Source organism: Rhinopithecus roxellana, chromosome 12 (genome assembly GCF_007565055.1).
Source record: "Rhinopithecus roxellana isolate Shanxi Qingling chromosome 12, ASM756505v1, whole genome shotgun sequence".
In the NCBI taxonomy this organism is placed as follows: Eukaryota; Metazoa; Chordata; class Mammalia; order Primates; family Cercopithecidae; genus Rhinopithecus; species Rhinopithecus roxellana.
The window spans coordinates 67640506-67660221 of NC_044560.1; the positions used below are offsets into that span (position 1 = coordinate 67640506).

At 35.4% G+C, this 19716-nt stretch overlaps 1 protein-coding gene across 3 annotated transcripts in view; it reads right to left on the bottom strand.

Moving 5' to 3' along the window:
• Window positions 1-390: 390 nt before the first annotated feature.
• ZNHIT6 (zinc finger HIT-type containing 6) overlaps window positions 391-19716 on the bottom strand; it is a 54259-nt gene continuing 34933 nt past the window's right edge. For 2 of the 3 annotated variants that reach the window (XM_030913291.1, XM_030913290.1), the window contains 2 exons: window positions 5420-5544; window positions 391-1675 (listed from right to left, as the gene is read on the bottom strand). In XM_030913291.1, the coding sequence (XP_030769151.1) occupies window positions 1635-1675; window positions 5420-5544 (166 nt within the window). In that variant the 3' untranslated portion in view covers window positions 391-1634. Of the gene's footprint in view, window positions 1676-5419; window positions 5545-15458; window positions 15539-19716 lie in introns of those variants that run through there. The other variant, XR_004052196.1, reaches the window with a different exon arrangement.

Genomic DNA, 19716 nt, shown 5'->3' on the forward strand with positions numbered 1-19716 from the left:
ATCATATGTTAGAAGATTCCTGAAGTTGCTTTAGAGATTATAAATATATACGTATGTATGTTTCTCAAATTGCAAGGCCTCACTTTCTAAGAACTTTCTATGAATCACATTCCCATTAGTACTTTTATACTAAGGGTCTTTCTGGCATTATTGTTTTTTGATTCTCTTCTCCAATTTCTATCCCAAGTTACACTTGTGTCCCACAAATTTGTCTTCTGTTCATCTTTTCATTATCTTTTCATATTTCAAATCTTTTTAAGTCTCCTTAACTAATGTCTCTGGTCTCTTTTTGGTAAAAAACTTATTCCAACTGTAAATTAAAAATGAATTTCATTAATGTCCAATTTTATCATTGCTTTTTAACCATTAAGTACACAACACGTACAATGCAGATGTAACAATCTTTTTTACTCTCTTACAGTTATATTGCAGCTTCATAGTGGTATAAACTCCAATAAAATTAAGAATTTTTTTCAGTATGTGAGATCAAACTGTATACAGAGCTGCCATAACGTATAAGTTAAGCCATGTATATACATTAATACATATATACACATTCCAGTAACATGTTGAAGATTTCCCAGTTATTTTTTCTTTAAGTTATTGCTAGACATATCAAAACACAGTATAAAACTGGCCATCACAACACCCTTTTGCAGTAATGATGAGAGTGGACTAGGAATGTGATGAAAGGCACAGAATTCATAAGACTTGAATAAGTAAACCCAAATTTGTTAGCACTAATGGCTCAAACAATGTGGAGCCATTGATTTTCTCAAGTGAATATAAGAAACAGTAGTTAATAGTATTTATTCAGGCTTCTAGTACAAGACATTGTACTAGGAGTTTCTCAAGTGGAAAAGTTGTCTCATAAGGGTAAGTTACATATAAACTCCAAAGATAAGAAAGGGCAACTGATGGAAGATTAGTTCTCCTGTGGCTAGACAGTGCATTGCACTGCCTTTCTGTTTAGTGAGGTTCTACTAAAGAGAATGCCAACTTTGTGGTTGACACGGATGATCCTTGGGTTTGGTCACACATCAAATTAACAAATAAAAAAGTTTTCAAGGCCAGATGTGGTGGCTGATGCCTGTAATCCCAATGCTTTGGAGGCTGAGGTGGAAGGATTGCTTGAGGCCAGGAATTTGAGACCAGCCTGGGCAAAAGAGCGAAACCCTGTCTCTACCACAAAAAAAAAAAAAAAAATTAGCTGAGTGTGGTGGTATAAGCCTGTTGGGAGGCTGCAGTGGGAGGACCATTTGAGCCCTGGAGTTTGAGGAAGCTATGCTCATACCGCTTGCACTCCAAGATGCCATCTCAAAAAAAAAAGAAGGAAAAAAGAAAAAAAAAGGTTTTCAGTTTATGGAATTAAGCATATTAAAAGCCATGGCCTAATAAGTACTATGCTGATCAAGTGCAAAGGAGAGTTCTTAATAAGAATAAAAGGGTCTTACAAGTCAATTAATTCAAGAGGCTGTAAGATACATTTTTTAAAAGAGTTAAGCTTACTTTTCATACAAAGAAAAAATTCCACCATCACCCATTGACAATACCCCAATCAGCCAACAGTCCATCAATGCAGACTCTGCTGCAGTTGTCTGGAAGTTTTCACATTCTTCTACCAGAAAAAGTGCTCAATTTTCATTGCCAAGGTTCTTGGTAGATTCACTTTTCACTAGAAAAAAATAAGTAAACATACAGTCAAGTGTTTATACTGTTTCTGTTTAGCTTGCTCTGTCCCTCTTCTCTCCCCCCCTTCTGATATACAGCAACAGCACTGCTCACAGGGACACACAAACCACGTTATGTCTCAGGCAGCTAGGATATACAATTCTGGCCACAATACATAGAGAAATGATGTCTGAAAGTGGCAATTATATTTTGTGAGGTAACATCCTTCCTGACTCTGTGGAAGACTTGGGAATGGTCACTTCACAATGTGGTTATGATCCATATTCACGTCACTGAATAGATCACTATTATCCAGGCCGGCCACTTGTGGTTGGAATAAATTTTTTCCATGATTTTTTTTAAACTCAATTGAGGGTCAGTATATGTTGAGTGAATGTGGAGTGACAGAAGACTAGCTAATCATCATCTCCTTCCTTTCACAGGAAAGAAGAGTAGAAATGGAGCTCCTCTAACACCCCTGTCTTGCTTAGAGAAAGCAAGACTATGACTCACTCACTAAACTGAGAGTTCCTGGAGGACAGAAACTCGACCTTTCTTTTCTGTATCTATCCTCACAAAGTAGAGCATGTTTGCTGAATCAATGTAACTGCAAGTCATTTCGTCTTTTAGTGTTTTTTCCCTAAATTTTCAAAATGGGAACTAGAGTAAGTGTTCTATTTCACTGCCTTGTGAAGCTAAAAGGAAATAATAGGTAGTAACTCCTTAAAAATTGTCATGGTAAAATATAGGTTATTTTGAGCTTACAGCTGTTATCTCTACTGAGTAGATAAGAAAAATAAAGCTCAGAGAGGCAGAGCAAATGCTCAAGGGCCCACAGCTTACAAAAGTTGATGCTAGAAGTACACACCTGGAACTTTGCGCATATTCCAACTGGCAAGTTCCCTGGGGTTTGCTGTTGTACCTAGATTTCAGATTGTACCAGCAACCACAGGAGTGTTTACTGAGCTCTTTCTATGAGTAAGGAACTGAAATAAGTTCCATCCAGGATATTGTCCCAATCTTTGCGAAATTTTATGAACTTTAGCAGTCTATCCAGTGCCTCCAAGATAGTATAAGATTTTTTCCTCCTCTGGCTGTCTCTGTACTTCGGGCAAACTCTATTATAGCAGCTATTGTATAATAAGTTTTACATGTGTGTTCCAGTGCCTAAAATCCTCCCCTCTCTCCCTGCAAAAGGAAAAGAAAGAAAAGAGAGGTAAGGAAGAATGAGGAAAAGTGAGCAAGGGAGAATGAATGGAAGATTTACTGGCCCAGTAAGAGACTGACACATGAGTAGCTGCTATGCCAGGTATTTTCACTAATTCCAGTAATCAATTTTGGGTTGGATTCCTTCTCTAAAGGCTGAGGCATTTTCTAATCTTGAGTTATACTAGAACATCAAAAAGTTTATTTTGCTGACATTTCTAAATTAATAGAGATTTGTAGTGGTATGGGGACATTTTCACCTTTTTTTGCCTATTGAAGGTGCCCAGTTTTCTTCTTTGAATGGCATTCCATTCTTTCTTCCTTAGATTGAAATGCAGCATGCTTTTCTCAATCATCTAAATCTGCTAGTCTAACAACAGTCTGTGAAGCAAGTTACACCATTCTAAGCACTTCGCACTGGATTGATATAAGGTAGGTAATCAGTACTTAGCATCCCCAATCTAGTGGACTATCTTAATAGCTCAATCTTTTCCAGTTAACCTTTTCCATTACTGAAAAGCAACAAACAAACAAAATCTTGGCTACTGCTGATTAATATAGGCAGACTTAAAAAAATTATGGCAATCTACAATCAGAGCAAATACTAGAACAACCATCAGGTGTGGGAAGTACTGAATCCCAGATCAGAAACACACGTACCCCCAAATTAGGTAAGAGACAACTTGTACTATGAACTCAGGATCAAATCCAACTTTTTTACCTCAAGAAAGGGAAGGAATTTCAAGGCTTTCCAAAGAAAATGCCCTCTTCTTACATAATCCCCTTCCCTCATCAAGGGATCACCCTGCAAAATATCTGATGCTGTGAGAATGTATAAAGAAACAGACACCTTGAAGTACTTACAGAAAGAAATGCATGTACAGGAAGATCTGGGCATTACTTTCAAGGTGTGTGTACTTATGATGTGACAAAACTGGTATGGTTTTAAAATCCTGTCAGATACTTTCAGTTCTTTGCTAACACAGTTCTAAATAATCCTCTGTACTAAAAGCATGAGTCATCTGTGTTCCTGTAAATAAGTCAAACATCATATACCCACCAGAAAAATAGCAAATTTTACCCAGTAAGGCTCCCAGTACACTAGTAAAGTAGTCTTTTCTTATTGCTTCATTACAGGAAGCCTTACTTGAATGTACATTTCTAAACAAAGTGAAAGGAGAGCTGTGTGTGCTGTTTATTTATACAGATGATGTTTGCCCTAGCTACTAACCTACATTACTAAACAACTTTTCCCAAAACCAACATTTGAGAGGGCACTGTGCGAATTTATTAAGAAAAAAGCAACAAAATACAAAGCTTAAACAAAGTGAAACTGGCCATTTAAAACTAAAATTCCTAATTTATTTTGAAAAAATAATACAGAATATTCTCAAATTGTGAAAAATATTAATGTCAAGAATAAAAATAAGATTTAGAGGTCCATAATTTATTATTAGAAACATCATGTTTGCTAACTAAAATCTGGTTTCAAGTTGTAGCACTGATACACTTTTGGCCACTTTGAAAAACAATTTTTTTCCTATTAATTTTTGCAAAGAAAAAACACTATGCACAACAGAGAATACCCTATAACATAGGTTACTGCATCTTACAGCCTGTAATGCTGCTATAACAATAAGACTTAAACCACCCATTTCAAATACTACTTAAAAAATATTATCAATCCAAGACAAAGATTCTATGCTCCTCTGGAGTTTGTTATAGCAAAATCTGGCCTGTATCTGTAATTCTTTTAGTTGAAAATGCTACAAAATAGTTTTGGATTAAGGTAGGTAATCTTCCTCACTTCTTAAAGGTAGTCACTAAATTTTATTCATCCTCTAAAATCTTGCATTCAGAAGCACATTTAGTTTACTTTAATCAGTACTTACAAACGTAGATAAGTCATTTTATGTACTAAACTTTTATGTACATTTTTTCCAGTTCTAGTACTTCCCTATATCACAAAATCAGAGAAAATAAAACCAGTGGGTTTGGAAAAGGAGATAAAGGGTAAAGGTAATGGCATTTGCTTACTCTCAATGCTGCCAAATTTTTAAATACAATGTTCCTTGCAACATTATCTCCTTCTACAAGGTAGGATACTAGGCTTTTTTTTTTTTTTCTTTACCATTCAACATTTTCCTTGTCAACTAAAAATGTTTTGTAATCCCTCATTTTACAAATGTCTAAAGTCTTAACTATGGAGTAAATGTATGTGATCATGGACAGTTACTGAAAGACTATTAGCTTAAAAAAAGACAAAAATACATAGAACCGCATGCTGAAAAAAAGTGATTTTATAGCCATTCAATTTGATTCATTCACTTAAAGTTGGTTTTATAAGATTATATACTCTTAAAAACAGAAGAGTAGCAGCATCGCATTTACTTGGTTTTTCACATTAACTGTAGCTATAGAGGAGATCCTGTAAGTGTGTAAATATACTGGGAAAACACATATAAAGAAATAAGGGTGGATATATTTTGCTTTGGTTTCTCTAAAGCTATTCTAAGCATTACAGAAACAAATTTACACTTACCTTGGTGGAGAACTTTCATGTCATTATTGGATCCTTTCAATACCACATGTAATGTTGGATACTCAATGATCACTTTGTTCCTCAAATTGTCTAGGAGACTTTTGTAAGGATCTAGTTCATAATATCTTATTAATAAAAAACAAAAACAAAAAAACAGGAAACACTGTTAATATTCAAAATACTGACAGATAAATATATGAGAGTCCTTTACATTAAAAATGTTTTAAAGGTGATGACAATTCAGTAGTTACTTCCTTATAGTATAAGTTAAATACCTTCTAAGAAGGCAGGTATAAGAGCTATTATTATAGCGGTTCTAAACCTAAATAAAAAAATATCAAATATTCTGACATTAGGAAAGTTCTAGAACAAGTTACCAATTTTCTTTATCTTTTCTGTTTTTTGATATGGAGTCTCACTTTGTTGCCCAGGCTGGAGTGCAGTGGCACAATTTTGGCTCACTGCAACCTCCCCCTCCAGGTTCAAGTGAATCTCCTGCTTCAGCCTCCTGAGTAGCTGGGACTACAGGCGCGTGCCACCACGCCTGGCTAATTTATTTTGTATTTTCAGTGCAGACAGGGTTTCACAGCGTTAGCTAAGATGGTCTCGATCTCCTGACCTCGTAATCTGCCTGCCTCGGCCTCCCAAAGTGCTAGAATTACAGGTGGGAGCCACCGCCCCCAGCCTACAAGTTACCAATTTTCATACCAAGAAACAGTTAAAGACTTTTACATAACATTTATGTTAGCCGGGTGCAGTGGCTCACACCTGTAATACCAGCACTTTGGGAGGCCAAGGTGGGCGGATCACCTGAGGTTGGGAGTTTGAGACCAGCCTGACCAACATAGAGAAACCCCATCTCTACTAAAAATACAAAATTAGCTGGGTGTGGTGGCGCATGCCTGTAATCACAGCTACTCGGAGGCTGAGGTAGGAGAATCACTTGAATACGGCAGCCAGAGGTTGCAGTGAGCTGAGATCACACCATTGCACTCCACCCTGGGCAACAAGAGTGAAACTCCGCCTCAAAAAAATAAAAATAAAAAAAATAATATTTATGCTGTCATTTTTCTTGAATAAAAGAATGAGCTAACCATTCAAATTCCTCAAATATATTTATTTTGAGCCTTAAGGACAACCAATCACCTTATAATTTCTAGTAACATGGCAATAAAATAACTGGCTATAAAACTGGCTTTTGTAAAAACTCAGTTATTCTAATTTTAACTGGTTTCCAGAAATTTATATTGCCATATAAAATTTAAGAAATACAGACTTTATCATGGCATAGATGCCAAATGTGTCACAGGTAAATAGATGCTAGTGGTCATTAAAGTATGAAATTCTCAAATCATTACTTTAAAAAAATAAGTTTGAGGTGACTGAATATGCATCCCCAGAACATTCATTCTTGCTTGCTTTCTGGGGTAGGAGTGAAGGGGTGGAATTCTAGCTAGCTCACTTGCGTGTACATATGAGAATATGTTGGCATGTTAATGTCATTTCATGTCAAAGAAGAAAAAGCTGAGAATATGTCAACCAGTGTAGTGCACAAGTTCTCCAGCATTTATTCATCTCTACCAAAGACAGGTGATATTCACATGCAAGACACATATCACATGAGATATCCAGCCTAACAGCTGTAACTCCATCCTTTTATCTCCTGCTCAAAAAAGCACACTGGAACACAAGTGACCAAGAGTGAGGATATCATTGGGATACATTTAAATTTGCTGTAATTTTAAGAGTAAATCATTCACAAACTTTGGTATTTCCTAATTAGTAAAAAATTATCAGCACCATAATCACAGCTGACTAAGACATGCAGGACACTTATTAAAAAATATGATGTAGTGATTTCTCCATGTTCTGAGTTTGTCTCATGCAATCGTTTTCAAATCAGGAAAAATAAAAGGGCTTAACAAAATGCAGAGCCAAGCTGACTAAAGTTAGAGAACAACTGTAAAACCAAAACTTTACTTATGCTTCCCTGACCACACACCCCAGCGTGGAATTGCAGAATATTCTTTATGTTGAAAAGAAACTTGAAATGCAAAATACTGTTTTTCTAAACCAGCCACCTTAGTGCCCACAGATCATAGAATTCATACATTCTTTTCCCTGTGTGTAATGTAATACAGATGTGCTTACAATACTTTAAAAGTGTTTCCAGCATTCAAGGATTAAATGCTTCACATCTTTTAAACATTATTTCTCTTTGAAATAAGCAGTGTTTTTTTTAAAGTTAGTAGTAATTATATAAAAAAGAAAAATGAGACTGTATCAGATACCTAAGTATAAGATTAACTTACAAAGTAAAATATAAAATGGGGATAACTAAATTTTTCTTGGGAGGAAATAAGACCTGGACTCTCAAACAGGAGCTTTTCAAGTGGCATCCTACAGGCACTTGCAATAACTTATCTTCTGCGCATTTTAACTAAATCACAAGGTTTCTAATGAAAGGCATTTTTCAAATAAGGGAATGTTTTTTACTTGTTTCAGTTTTTAGTAAATAATTTTCAGTGCATACTTAATGTTTTAGGTATCTTATTTCTTTTTGTAATATTAAATCTTAATTGGGTTTCTCCAGATTTCCAAAGCTAAAACTAAGAAGCAACAAAAAAAGTTCTTCAAAGGCCACATGGGAATCAGAGCCTAAAATTATTGCTGATATAAAATATGTTCCTAGCAAAGGAATGTTCAGAGGTACATAAAAATTACTACACAACAAGTTAAACATGCTTTGGATCCTAAAACTGTAATGATTATACTTATTTGGATTCTAAAACTGTAATGATTATACTTAAAAAAACTTGGTTCCTGTTTTACATGCTAAGCAGGCACTGTGCAAAGCACTAAGGATGCAAAGATTTAGAAGAGGGTTGTTAACTAATAAATTATTTTAAAAATATTTTATGCAGTGAAAATCTGGTATGTTGTATGGTTTTGATTAGAATCAATGGATTTTATTTAGTGTTTAGCCTAAAATGTTGCAAACTGCTAATCAACAATATGCTATTGAGTGTCAGTAGGCTTCTGTGCCACAGCTTTCCAGCCTGTTACACGAAGCGTTCAGATTTCACTAAATAATCTTTTAGCTGAAATTCTAAATTTCTTAGATTTTTCTACTACAAGTGGTTACTCTTAATCTACCATTGATATTTACCAGTAATTTAAAAGTAAATTTTGCAAACTGTTCATAAAGAAAGCCTATCAGACACATATGGGGTTAACACTTCATGGACTTGGAGTTTAGTTAAATGAAGTAATAACTTTTATTGGTTGTTTGTGTTTGGAGTTTAACACTGAGTTAAAGTTCCGGCTACATCATTCACTGGTCTGTGATCCTGGATAAGTTACTTAGAAAATGGGGATAATGACAGTATCACTTTAGAGAGCTACAGTGAGGGCTAAATGAAAAAACACAGAAACTGCTCACACATTTATTTAAGCCCTAAGCACATGTGTTCTATATTTTTATTTACCAAAAATAACAACACTTTCCTATAGAAACTTCAGTTCAGGACAAAGTCACTGAATTTCATTAGCAGTGAAGATACTGCCTTTATGTGCATTTTGCATTTTAAATGTAGCCTTACAACTTTCAGTACGACCTTCAAATCATTATTTTATTGTCACATTTACTTCCAAGAAGATAAAGGTACTTTGAATGTTTCTGTTTCCATTATCTTGAGGCAAGTTTTAAGAGACCAGCTTTGCACTGCCTAAAACATTTGGGTTTAGCTCCTTTGCAAGCCATGAAGCTACTGAATCCTAAGGGATAGCTTTACCTTTTTGAAATTTTCACAAACTCTGGTATTTCCATTAGTATAATGTCTCTGCTACCATAAGACAAACTACTTAGGTTTGGAGGAATTAAGATACTAACATCTGTCTTTTCTCTTGCCCTCTGGGACCCTTCTTAGACATTTCCTCTTTTAATTTCACTTGTTCACCCTCACAGGCTCACTGGCTGACACTGCTCTGGGCAGCCTCACAGGGGCATTATGAGGGCAGAATTGGCTCAGTGGGCCAAAAAGGGGTTACAGTGACATTACGTAAATAAAAGTTGTCATGATAATCAAGGGTGTGCTTTTAATCTTGACTCTGTCACTAACTTTCAGAAAAATGGGCCAAGTTCTTGAACTTCTTTCTCCGTACTTTATTAGCAAATTAGCATGCTTTTTAAAAAAAACTCCTCATAACCCAAAAAGACAAGTTTTTAAAGAAAGGAAGTCACAAACTACTTTATGTCCCATCTGATCACTGACACTCCATGGATCATCGCCCCTTCCACCTCCTAAAAAATACCAAAACTAAGTCTGAATTTCTCCAAATTTAACAATCTAGTAGCAGACCCTAAGCCACAGTATCTTTCCACTAAAATAAGATCACTGAATTAGGTGATCGCCAAGATCCCTTCAGCTCTAAATTTCTACAATTTTGTATATTTATCTGGCAAAGGTAGCACTTAACCTGTATTTTTTCACAGTTGTATTTATTTCTCAATCTAGGTTTCTAGATTAAAACAGTTTTAATTATTCTTTTATTTACATTTTAAAAGGTATTATTTAAAATTTCTCCAAATAATACTTCTGTGTAACAATTCTTGCAACTCATAATGTTTAAGTCATATAGAAAAAGATTTTGTCAAAGTTAATCTTTTTCTCACCCAATCTCTCTTAGTTTTCATATTTTAAAAATCACAGTAGTTAAATTAGTGGTTTGCTGCACTTTGTTTCGGGATTTTTATGTACCCACATAAATGAGGACGATACCTGTTTGACATGGAGCATCGATCATGAATTGTGTAGTACAGACATATGCCTTAATTCAGAAAGCTCACCAGTTCAGAACTGCATTTGGTAAATATCCTATTCGAAACCATGATATTTAAACTATGGATGTGGTTAAATAAAATGGCCAACTATATATTTTAAAACCTGTTTTAAAGAGGGGCTTACAAGGCTGTGACTTGTTCTAGACATTATTTCTTTGAAATCTTTTCTGATTTTTGTTGGTAAATTCAATTACTTTTAAATCCACAAGCCTTGAGTTCCAGTCTTACCACTGGTTCTTATGAGCTATGACTCCAGAAGGAGACTCAGTTTTTCTCATCAATATAATGGTAGGAAAGATAACTACTCATGGGTTAGTTTGTAAGGACTATAATATAACAGGTGAAAATGTTTCCAAAGTGTAACTTGCTAAGCTAGCGTCAGTAATAAGATTTTATACTCCAAAAGTAATTTGGCACTCCTAGCAAGGAAATGACATACTTACCAGGAATTATATTTACTATTTATGACAGAGACAGAGACTAGTTAGTAGAAAAAGCATGAACTGAACTCTGTTGACAAACAGGTCTGAGTCCAAATCCTAGCCTTATAAACTGTACAAACTTAGTTTCTTTGGGTAAGTCAATTTTTCAGAGCCTAAGATTCCTAATCAGGTAAAGTAGAAAAGACATAATACATACTTGATTAGAATAATGCACGTGAAAATGTTATAAGCATTAGCCTGGCATTTATTCCTCAATTGATTCCTCAAATATTTACTTAGTGTCTACTATGCACAGGTAGTCTGCTAGGTAATAGAAGTTCATAGAAATAAACCTTACACTTTATGGGGGGAGGCAGACAAATAAACAACTATTGCATTCATTGGCACAAGTATCATGATAGAAATGTAAAGTTACACTGGCTAGTAATGGTTTTTCCTTTCTATATTTAGTACTCTTCTCAAGATCTCTCGTAAGGCAGGTATGGTGCTAACAAACTCCCTCAACATTTGCTTATCTGAAAAGAATCTTATTTCTCCTTTGCTTAAAGAAACTTAGTTTAGCTGGAAATGAAATGCTTGGTTGAAGATTTTTTTCTTTAACAGTGTTGAATATAGGCCCCCAAACTCTCTGGCTTGTAAAGGGCTTCTGCTGTTAGCCTGATGGAGGTGACCCATCTCTATAGCCACTCTGTAGGTGACCTGCCCCTTCTCTCTAGCTGCTTTTCATTTCATTCTTTCTTTCATTTTGACCTTGGAGAATCTGATGATTATGTGTCTTAGGGATGGTCTTCTTGTGGGGAATATTGCAGGGGGTCTCTGTATTTCCTGAATTTGACTGTTGACCTATCTAGCAAGGATGGGGAAGTTTTCACGGACGATATCTTAAAATCGTGTTTTCCAAGTTGTTTGCTTTTTCCCCATCCCTTTCAGGGATGCCAATGATTCGTAGATTTGGCCTCTTTACATAATCCCATATTTCTCAGAGGTTTTGCTCATTCCTTTCATTCATTTTTCTTTATTTTTGTCTGCTTTATTTCAGAGAACCCATCTTCAATTTCTGAGATTCTTTCCTCAGCTTGGTCTCTTCTGCTGTTAATACTAGTGATTGCACTGTGAAATTCTTGAAGTGTATTTTTCAGCTTCGTCAGATCCATTAGGTTCATTTTTACATTGGCCATTTTGTCTGTCAGCTCCTGTATTGTTTTATTGTCCTGAATCTTGATGCATTATCCTTAGCAAACTAACACAGGACAGAAAACCAAATGCCACAGGTTCTCACTTATAAGTGGGAGCTAAATGATGAGAACTCATGGACACAAAGAACTAGGAACTAGGTGAAGGTGGAGGGTAGGAGGAGGGAAAGGAGCAGAAAGAATAACTACGGGGTACTAGGCTTAGTACCTGGGTGACGAAATAATCTGTACAACAAACTCTTGTGACATGATTTTACCTATATAACAAATCTATACACGTAGCCCTGAACCTAAAAGTTAAAAAAAAAAAAAAGTAAAGTTCGGTAGATCCTCAGTAAATATTGTCTCTTGTTCTGTTGTTGTTTTGTTTTGTTTTGAGACAGAGTCTCGCTCTGTCGCCCAGACTGGAGTCCAGTGGCGCGATCTCAGCTCACTGCAATCTCCGCCTCCCAGGTTCAAGCGATTCTCCTACCTCAGCCTCTTGAGTAGCTGGGACTACAGGTGTGTGCTGCCACACCCGGCTAATGTTTGTATTTTTAGTAGAGACAGGTTTCACTATGTTGGCCAGGCTGGTCTTGAACTCCTGACCTCAGGTTATCTGCCTGCCCTGGCCTTCCAAACCTCTCTTGTTCAGTACCAACATCCAAATGTTCTTTGTTCTTGCAGGCTGCACAGGGCCTTCACTATCTAGGTACTTCAGCTCCTAACCCTAGCTAACCCCTCTCCTTAATTGGTTTGTATTCTTTTTTTGCCCAATTTTATTGAGGCATAATTGACAAATAGGAATTATATATATTTAAGGTATACAATTTGATTTTTTTTTTTTTTTTTTTTTTTGTAGAGACAGGGTCTCCCTATGTTGCCCAAGCCGGTCTCAAACTCCTGGGCTCAAATGAGTCTCCTGCCTCAGCCTCCGACAGTGTTGGGATTACAGGTGTGAGCCACTGTGCCGGCCTCAATTTGATATTTTGATGTGTGTATATGTTGTGAAATGATATCATAATCAAGCTAATTAACATATCCATCACCTTACATAGCATTTTTAAATTTTTTCTTGTGATAAGAACACTTAAAATGTACCCTCTTAGCAAATTTCAAGTATACAATACAGTATTGTTAATTATTTGTTTCTTAAAATCCTTTCTCCTCCATGTACTTTTTCCCCCTCTAATTAATGTAGGGATTTTAAATCTTAATCTTTAGTCTTAATCTTGCTAACAAAACATACATTTCCTTTGAAGCTAAAACTGAATGCAAGTATCTCATCAGTACAGGCTCTTACATCTTCAGACTTTATCAGGATGTATATTACCTTGCAAAATATGATTAGGTTCCTCAGAGAAACTTTTGCTGAGAGGTTCAATAGTCCATGAATTAACTACATTATAGAATGGTATTATTTTAGAGTTGGCAGGAACTTATAACCCAGTCTCTTTCGTCTTCCAGTTAAGTACACTGAAGCCCTGAGAAGTTAAGTATCTTACTCAGGGTCACTCAAGAAAATGCAGAGTTGGGCCTATAAATTCAATTTTGTGATTTTTTTTCACTCAACTGTATGCTTGTTCATTCATTTCTCACTCAACAAATATTTACTGAGAGCCTACCATGTTCCAGACACTGTTCTTGGCACTGGGAATACAATGGTGTACTACAAGGTATTTACTAGCGGTGAAAGGACAAAGACTTTCTAGGAAGAAGGTATATGTGATATGTGTGAGGTACAGATAGGAAGAGAGAGCTAGGTCTACGAAACTGGGTAGAGAGCGGATATGTTTAAAGTACTGAGCACAGAATGGATATCGGAATACACATAAAATTCACAGTTTTGGTGCCTAACATTTAAATTGGCCACAAAATATTCTATAACGTAACTAGGATGGGTAAGTTTAGTAGATTAACATTACGTTAAAGTATCACTTGTTTTTAGAGAAAACTCATATTTTATATTTCACATAATTCCCTTAACCAAGAATCAAAATAGTATATATTTGAAGTGAGATTATCACTATAGAAATGGTAGGCTTGCAATGTGCTAAGAATTTGACCATCACATCACTTTGGATCACTTTAAATACAGACTCTCAAACTAACATTCTCAGGTTCAAAGCTACTGAGACCTCAATAGTTGAGTTTATATCTGTCTGGTAAACACTCAGCCAACTGTGCCAACTAGCTGAGCTTCAACTTTCTTAAAACGAAGTTAACAATTCCTATCATAAAACTGCTTTAACAAGAATACTACATATAAAGTCCATTTCATCACTGGAAGAGTATCATCTTTGAGATGATAAAAAAAGTTTAGCAAACCACTCTACATATTCCCTTTCTGTGTGTGGACATGCTTCAGATTAACTCTAACAATTTCTAATCCTTAAATGATGCTTCCTTTGTTCTGTAATAGAATATAGAATTGTTATAATCCTTAAATGATGCTTCCTTTGTTGTTTGTTTTATTCTCGCTTTCTTTTAGAATCTATATCCAAAATGTGGTCAAAGGTTAATGCCATTCTGAACACATACTCATCCTGACCATGATTACTTTGAAAAATAAACAACAATCCCAAAAAGGTATAACAAAGAACTGTGGTTGGGTTTCACATAATCTGAGAACATGGATTATGATTATTTATGGTACTGACAGGTATGTACCCTATTGCAAAGAACATACTAAGGCTTTGAGTGTAGGCAGACCTAGGTTTGAATCTAGGTTCCACCACTTAGTACTTACACAGCCACAGACGGGCTATCCATTTAATTATAATATACTTATAACGTATAATATAATTACAATATGTAAAAAGTGCGTATCAGAGTACCTAAACGGTAATAAGGCACTCAATAAAAGTTTGTCATTCATACTTACTACATTCCAGAAAGATACCTATTAGCCCCCAGATTTAACCTTGATTTTAAATCACTCTTGCAGGAAACAATTTTTGTGTGTGTTTGGGAAAACTTATTCAGGGTCTTCACATTGTTTTGCTTAAACATAACCTAAAATAATTGTGAAAAACAATGATACTTTTGTATATCCTTATATTGACATCCTACAAGTAGATGCTAAGAACATAATTTATGGTGTACTGTGAATATTGATGATTTAAAGTGAAATATATCACCCTTAAGTAAATTCACTAGACTCTAAATATCATGGTAATTTAACAGCAATATCATCCATTAAAAATAAATAAATAAATAATGGCCATGTGTGGTGGCTCACACCTGTAATCCCAGCACTTTGGGAGGCCGAGGTGGGCAGATTACTTGAGGCCAGGAGTTCGAGACCAGCATAGCCAATATGGCAAAACCCTGTCTCTCTACTAAAAATACAAAAATTAGCCAGGTGTGGTAGTATGCGCCTGTGATCCCAGCTACTTGGGAGGCTGAGGCACAAGAATCGCTTGAACACGAAATCCGGAGGTTGCAATGGGCCAAGATTGCATCACTGCACTCTAGCCTGGGCAACGGAGTGAGACTCACTCACTCTCTCTCTCTCAAAAAAAAAAAAAAAACATTATATATATATGCGTAAGCACTGCTTTCTAAATTAGAAATCTTACTTGTTCTCGGAACCTTGTTTTTCCATTCAGATTCTCTTGCAGAATTTTATACCAAGTAATATGTTTACACTTGACCTTCTCTGTAACAAAAATGTAATGAAAAGTAAAATTTAATTTTATTACTTATGACTTTTATGTTTTAAATAATAAAATTTCTTCTGAACTGAATAATTTTAACTATTATTAAATCAAATCAATCAAAACAACACAAATATACTACAAACAAATTAAGTTTTTTTTTGAAAAATATCTCTTAACATGACGGATGAGCACTGATGAGGGCATCTTCTATTAAAGGCATCGTTGTTCACTATTGATTCTTAGATTAAATGATTTCCCCTCATTTATCAACTTGGTATCCATTAACAGAATCAAATTTCAAAAGGAAAACAAGAGGAAGTTTATGTAATCCTATGTAGAGAACAAGCTCTTATTCTTCACTAATTCTTCATCATAGTTATTTTCAGGGGATCTTAGGCAGAAATGTCTCGGGCTGTTTACATAAGAAAAGACATCTGAAAATAGTTAACACTGTTCTTAGAAATTCTGGAATTCCTTCAGTGTTCTCCAGTATATACTTAATTCTGCACTATTCTCAAAACAATTTTTAAGTTCTAACTTTTAACACACATCTTATAAATTTCCTAGAGTATCTTCAAAGCATATTTTTCAATTATGCACCATAAGTCTAAAACAGTCATCTAATTTTCCATTTCTAGTTCAATTAGGGAAAGAGCACAGACTAATATCTTTAAGGAGGTAAAATGTGATTTAAAAAAAAATCCATTCTAATATCAATTGCCGTGTTTCTTTATACAACTTCAATAACTCAATTGAATATATCTACCAAAAACTCACTATATCAAACATGTTAGACATTGTGTGGGAAACAAAAATGTCCTCAAGGAGTTTACGAACCTGGCCAGTGTTTTCCAAAGTGTGGTCCCAGGAAAAACTTATATCAGGGTCACCCTTGGGAGGCAGAGATTGTAAAAAAAAAAAAAAAAAAAAAAAAAAAAAACGTAGGTTTCTGGGTCCTATGTAAGATTTACTAAACCAGAACCCTAAGAGAGTGGTTTGGAAATCAACATTTTCAACAACTGCCCTAGATGATTATGATGGATACTGAAATCTGAGAAGCATTGTTCTGAAAAGAAATACAGGCTACATGTGCCACTGGGGAGAGGTTTACAGGAAGGAAAAATAACTGGCCAGTAGTGAAAGGGGGTCTTTGCTTGCTAGTGAGTGGGTGCAAGCCAAAAGAGGTCAGGTGGGCCTCACCTGAGGCCTTTACGTAGGTAAAATCAATTTCTCAAAAAGGAGATAGGAAAAAGCATTTTACCTCTTCACTTCACTGAAAATGATTTTAAAGTATTTTAGATTAAAGATCCATAAAGTTCCAAGGAAGGTAAAATAGCCTTAGTTTTTAAAATTTAAAAACATCCTCTCAGCATGGAAATAAAATCATCCAAGAGAAATAGCTCATACTTTTGCTGGTTGCTTTTCAAACAAAAAGCATTCCAAAATTATTAACTAAAACCAGCACAGGAGGAAACGACTAATAGGCTATGTGCAAGTACAACAGGATAATATGCTCATGAACAGTAAAAATTTTTGTGATATCCATGAAATCAAAGCTTAGGTAATACTTTAACCTAGGCTTAGGTTTAAATCTAAATTCTTGGCTTTATATGAAAAATTCTGGAAGCAAACTGAAGGCAAAGGTTTGTCTTTCCATCAAGAAATGATTAAGTCTGGAGTGTCCATGCAAAGATGCCCTTGCCCTCCACTGGGCACTTTTTATGCCTTGTATTTTAAGTATCTATCTTTTGCGGTATTTATCACATATCAGTCTTCCCACCTAGACTATGAGCTCTTTGAGGGCTAGTCTTTTAGATGTCTATATATCCCTAGGGATTAGCGCTGGGCTGGCACATGGAAGGGGCTCAATGAAAATTAACTGAATAAAAGAAAAATACAGACCTGATCAATCTTAACTGATACTTTAGGTCAGGTTCATGTATCAAAAAGCCTGACCTCTGAGCAGGTACTACACTTTCTGAAGTAACTTTTAAATTATACTGGGCCCTTGTTACAATCTTCTCTCTCTCTCTCATTTCACATGTTGAGAATTGAAGCCCCCAACTGTTTACATGATATACAGATACCACGTAAACCAATAAAAAACCCTTTAGAGCAGGGATCAGAAAACTATAGCCTGGAGGCCAAATCCAGCCCACTATCTGTTTTCGTAAATAAAGTTTTACTGGACCATATTCTAGTCATGTCCATTCATTTAAGTGGTCTATAGTTGCTTATGTGTTACAATGGCAGAATTGACTAATTATGGCTAAATGGCCCACAAAGCTGGAAAATATTCACTATCTGGCCATTTATAGGAAAAGTTGTCCAAGCCCTGCTTAAGGGTATTAACATGGCATCAATACCTAGCATACATCAGGCATATATATACATATATATATGAATTAGCACACTTATTAAAAAATTAAGACTGAACACTTGCTGTGGAAAAGTCACTAACACAACTCTGCAGGAAATATAAAGATGAAGATGCCTATGGCAACCACTGTCTTCAAAAGGGAGTTAATCATCATATGGTTTAAGTTTTATTGGGATAAAATAAGTCAAATTTATAGGAACCTATGAGAAATGCAAAACACTTTTAAGGTTCTAAAGATATGGAAATTATATCCAGTTTGGGGGAAGGAAATGAACTCTACCGTAGACACTGGTAAATAATAGTCTACCTAAAAGGAATGGAGAAGAAAGGACAAATGGAAGACACATTGTGGATGTCAATTATGCAAGGTAAGGTGGCAAGGCGGAAGTCAAGAAGTAGTCGAAGATGCTGGGCTACAAGGTCTTATGCCTGGCTTACTAGAACAAAAGAGCCAGTAATAGAAAGTGAGTACCAACATTTGTTGACTGCTTACTCGATGCCAGAACACTCAGTCCATTAAATTAGAAACACACACATCAGGAAGAAATAGATGCAGTGTAATGAAATCTAGACATGTTGAGCTTAAGATTTAATGAGATGTGTAAATGAAGATAGCTGGAAACCAAGATTTGGAGTTTGGGAGAAAAGTTAAAACTATATCTAGATTTGGGAGTAATTTCCACAGAAATAAGTTGACAATATCTTAAGTTCCTGAAATCTCATATTCTTGCAATATCCAATTATGTCAAAAGAAATGTTAACAAACATGACTGGTTATCTGCTCCCTTGTGTTTAGTGGTGAGTGGTCTGTTGGGAATGTATGGCTAATATTACATTTGAAGTATATCCCAGAAGTATAAGAAATTATATGGCTGATGCATGCCTGGAGCCTCAGCTATGCAGGAGGCTAAAGCAGGAAGATTTCTTGAGCTCAGGAGTTCAAGGCTGCAGTGAGGCTATGCTTGTGCTACTGCATTCCAGCCTGGGCAACAGAGTAAGACCCTGTCTCTCAAAACAAAATTTTGAAAAACGAATTTGGTTAAAAGAAGCTGTTAAACAAATAAAGTAATATATGATATAGTTAACTACTACCAAACATGTGGAACTTAAACACCTCTTTAGGTTCACTGTATCATTTCAGCATGATATTCTAGTTGAAACTCAAAATACTTGAATACACAGGAGTGATTTTCTAGGTGCCAGGCACTGTATTAAGCAGCTGACAAGTATTAACTCAAATTAACCTTTACAACAATGCAGTATCATTTCTGTTCTGATTCCCACATTTAGATGGGAAAATAGGCTTACTGACTTTCCAAGGTCTGTATCAAATTAAAAACACAATTTTGACTTTATAGCAAATCTCTGATGTACATTTTTGCATAAGAGCAAAAAGGTTATTCTGGAAGTTCTCATAATTCGGGTTAAGTTTAAGGAGCAGTGACAACAAACTTTTATTTATTATAATAAATGTACTATTTGTAATGGTGAAACTTTTGGTCTAAAAAGTCTAGTCTAGAACCTCATAAAGTAAAGTAAGGTCTACTCCACATATTAAGTATTCTGGAAGGATAATATCACTATTTTTTTTACTAGCATACAATCTCACTCTGAAGATATCCTAATAATTAGTAGAGTAAGGTTATTCTTTTTTAAAGTAGTGTTCCGGAAAATGATGTGACTTCTACAGGAAACTCAACATGCTCTTAGTCTCTCCAGACCTTACCTTCATCTCTTTGTAAACAGCAATCATGCCAGAAACCACAGTCACCTTTGATTCCTATTTATTGCTCCCTA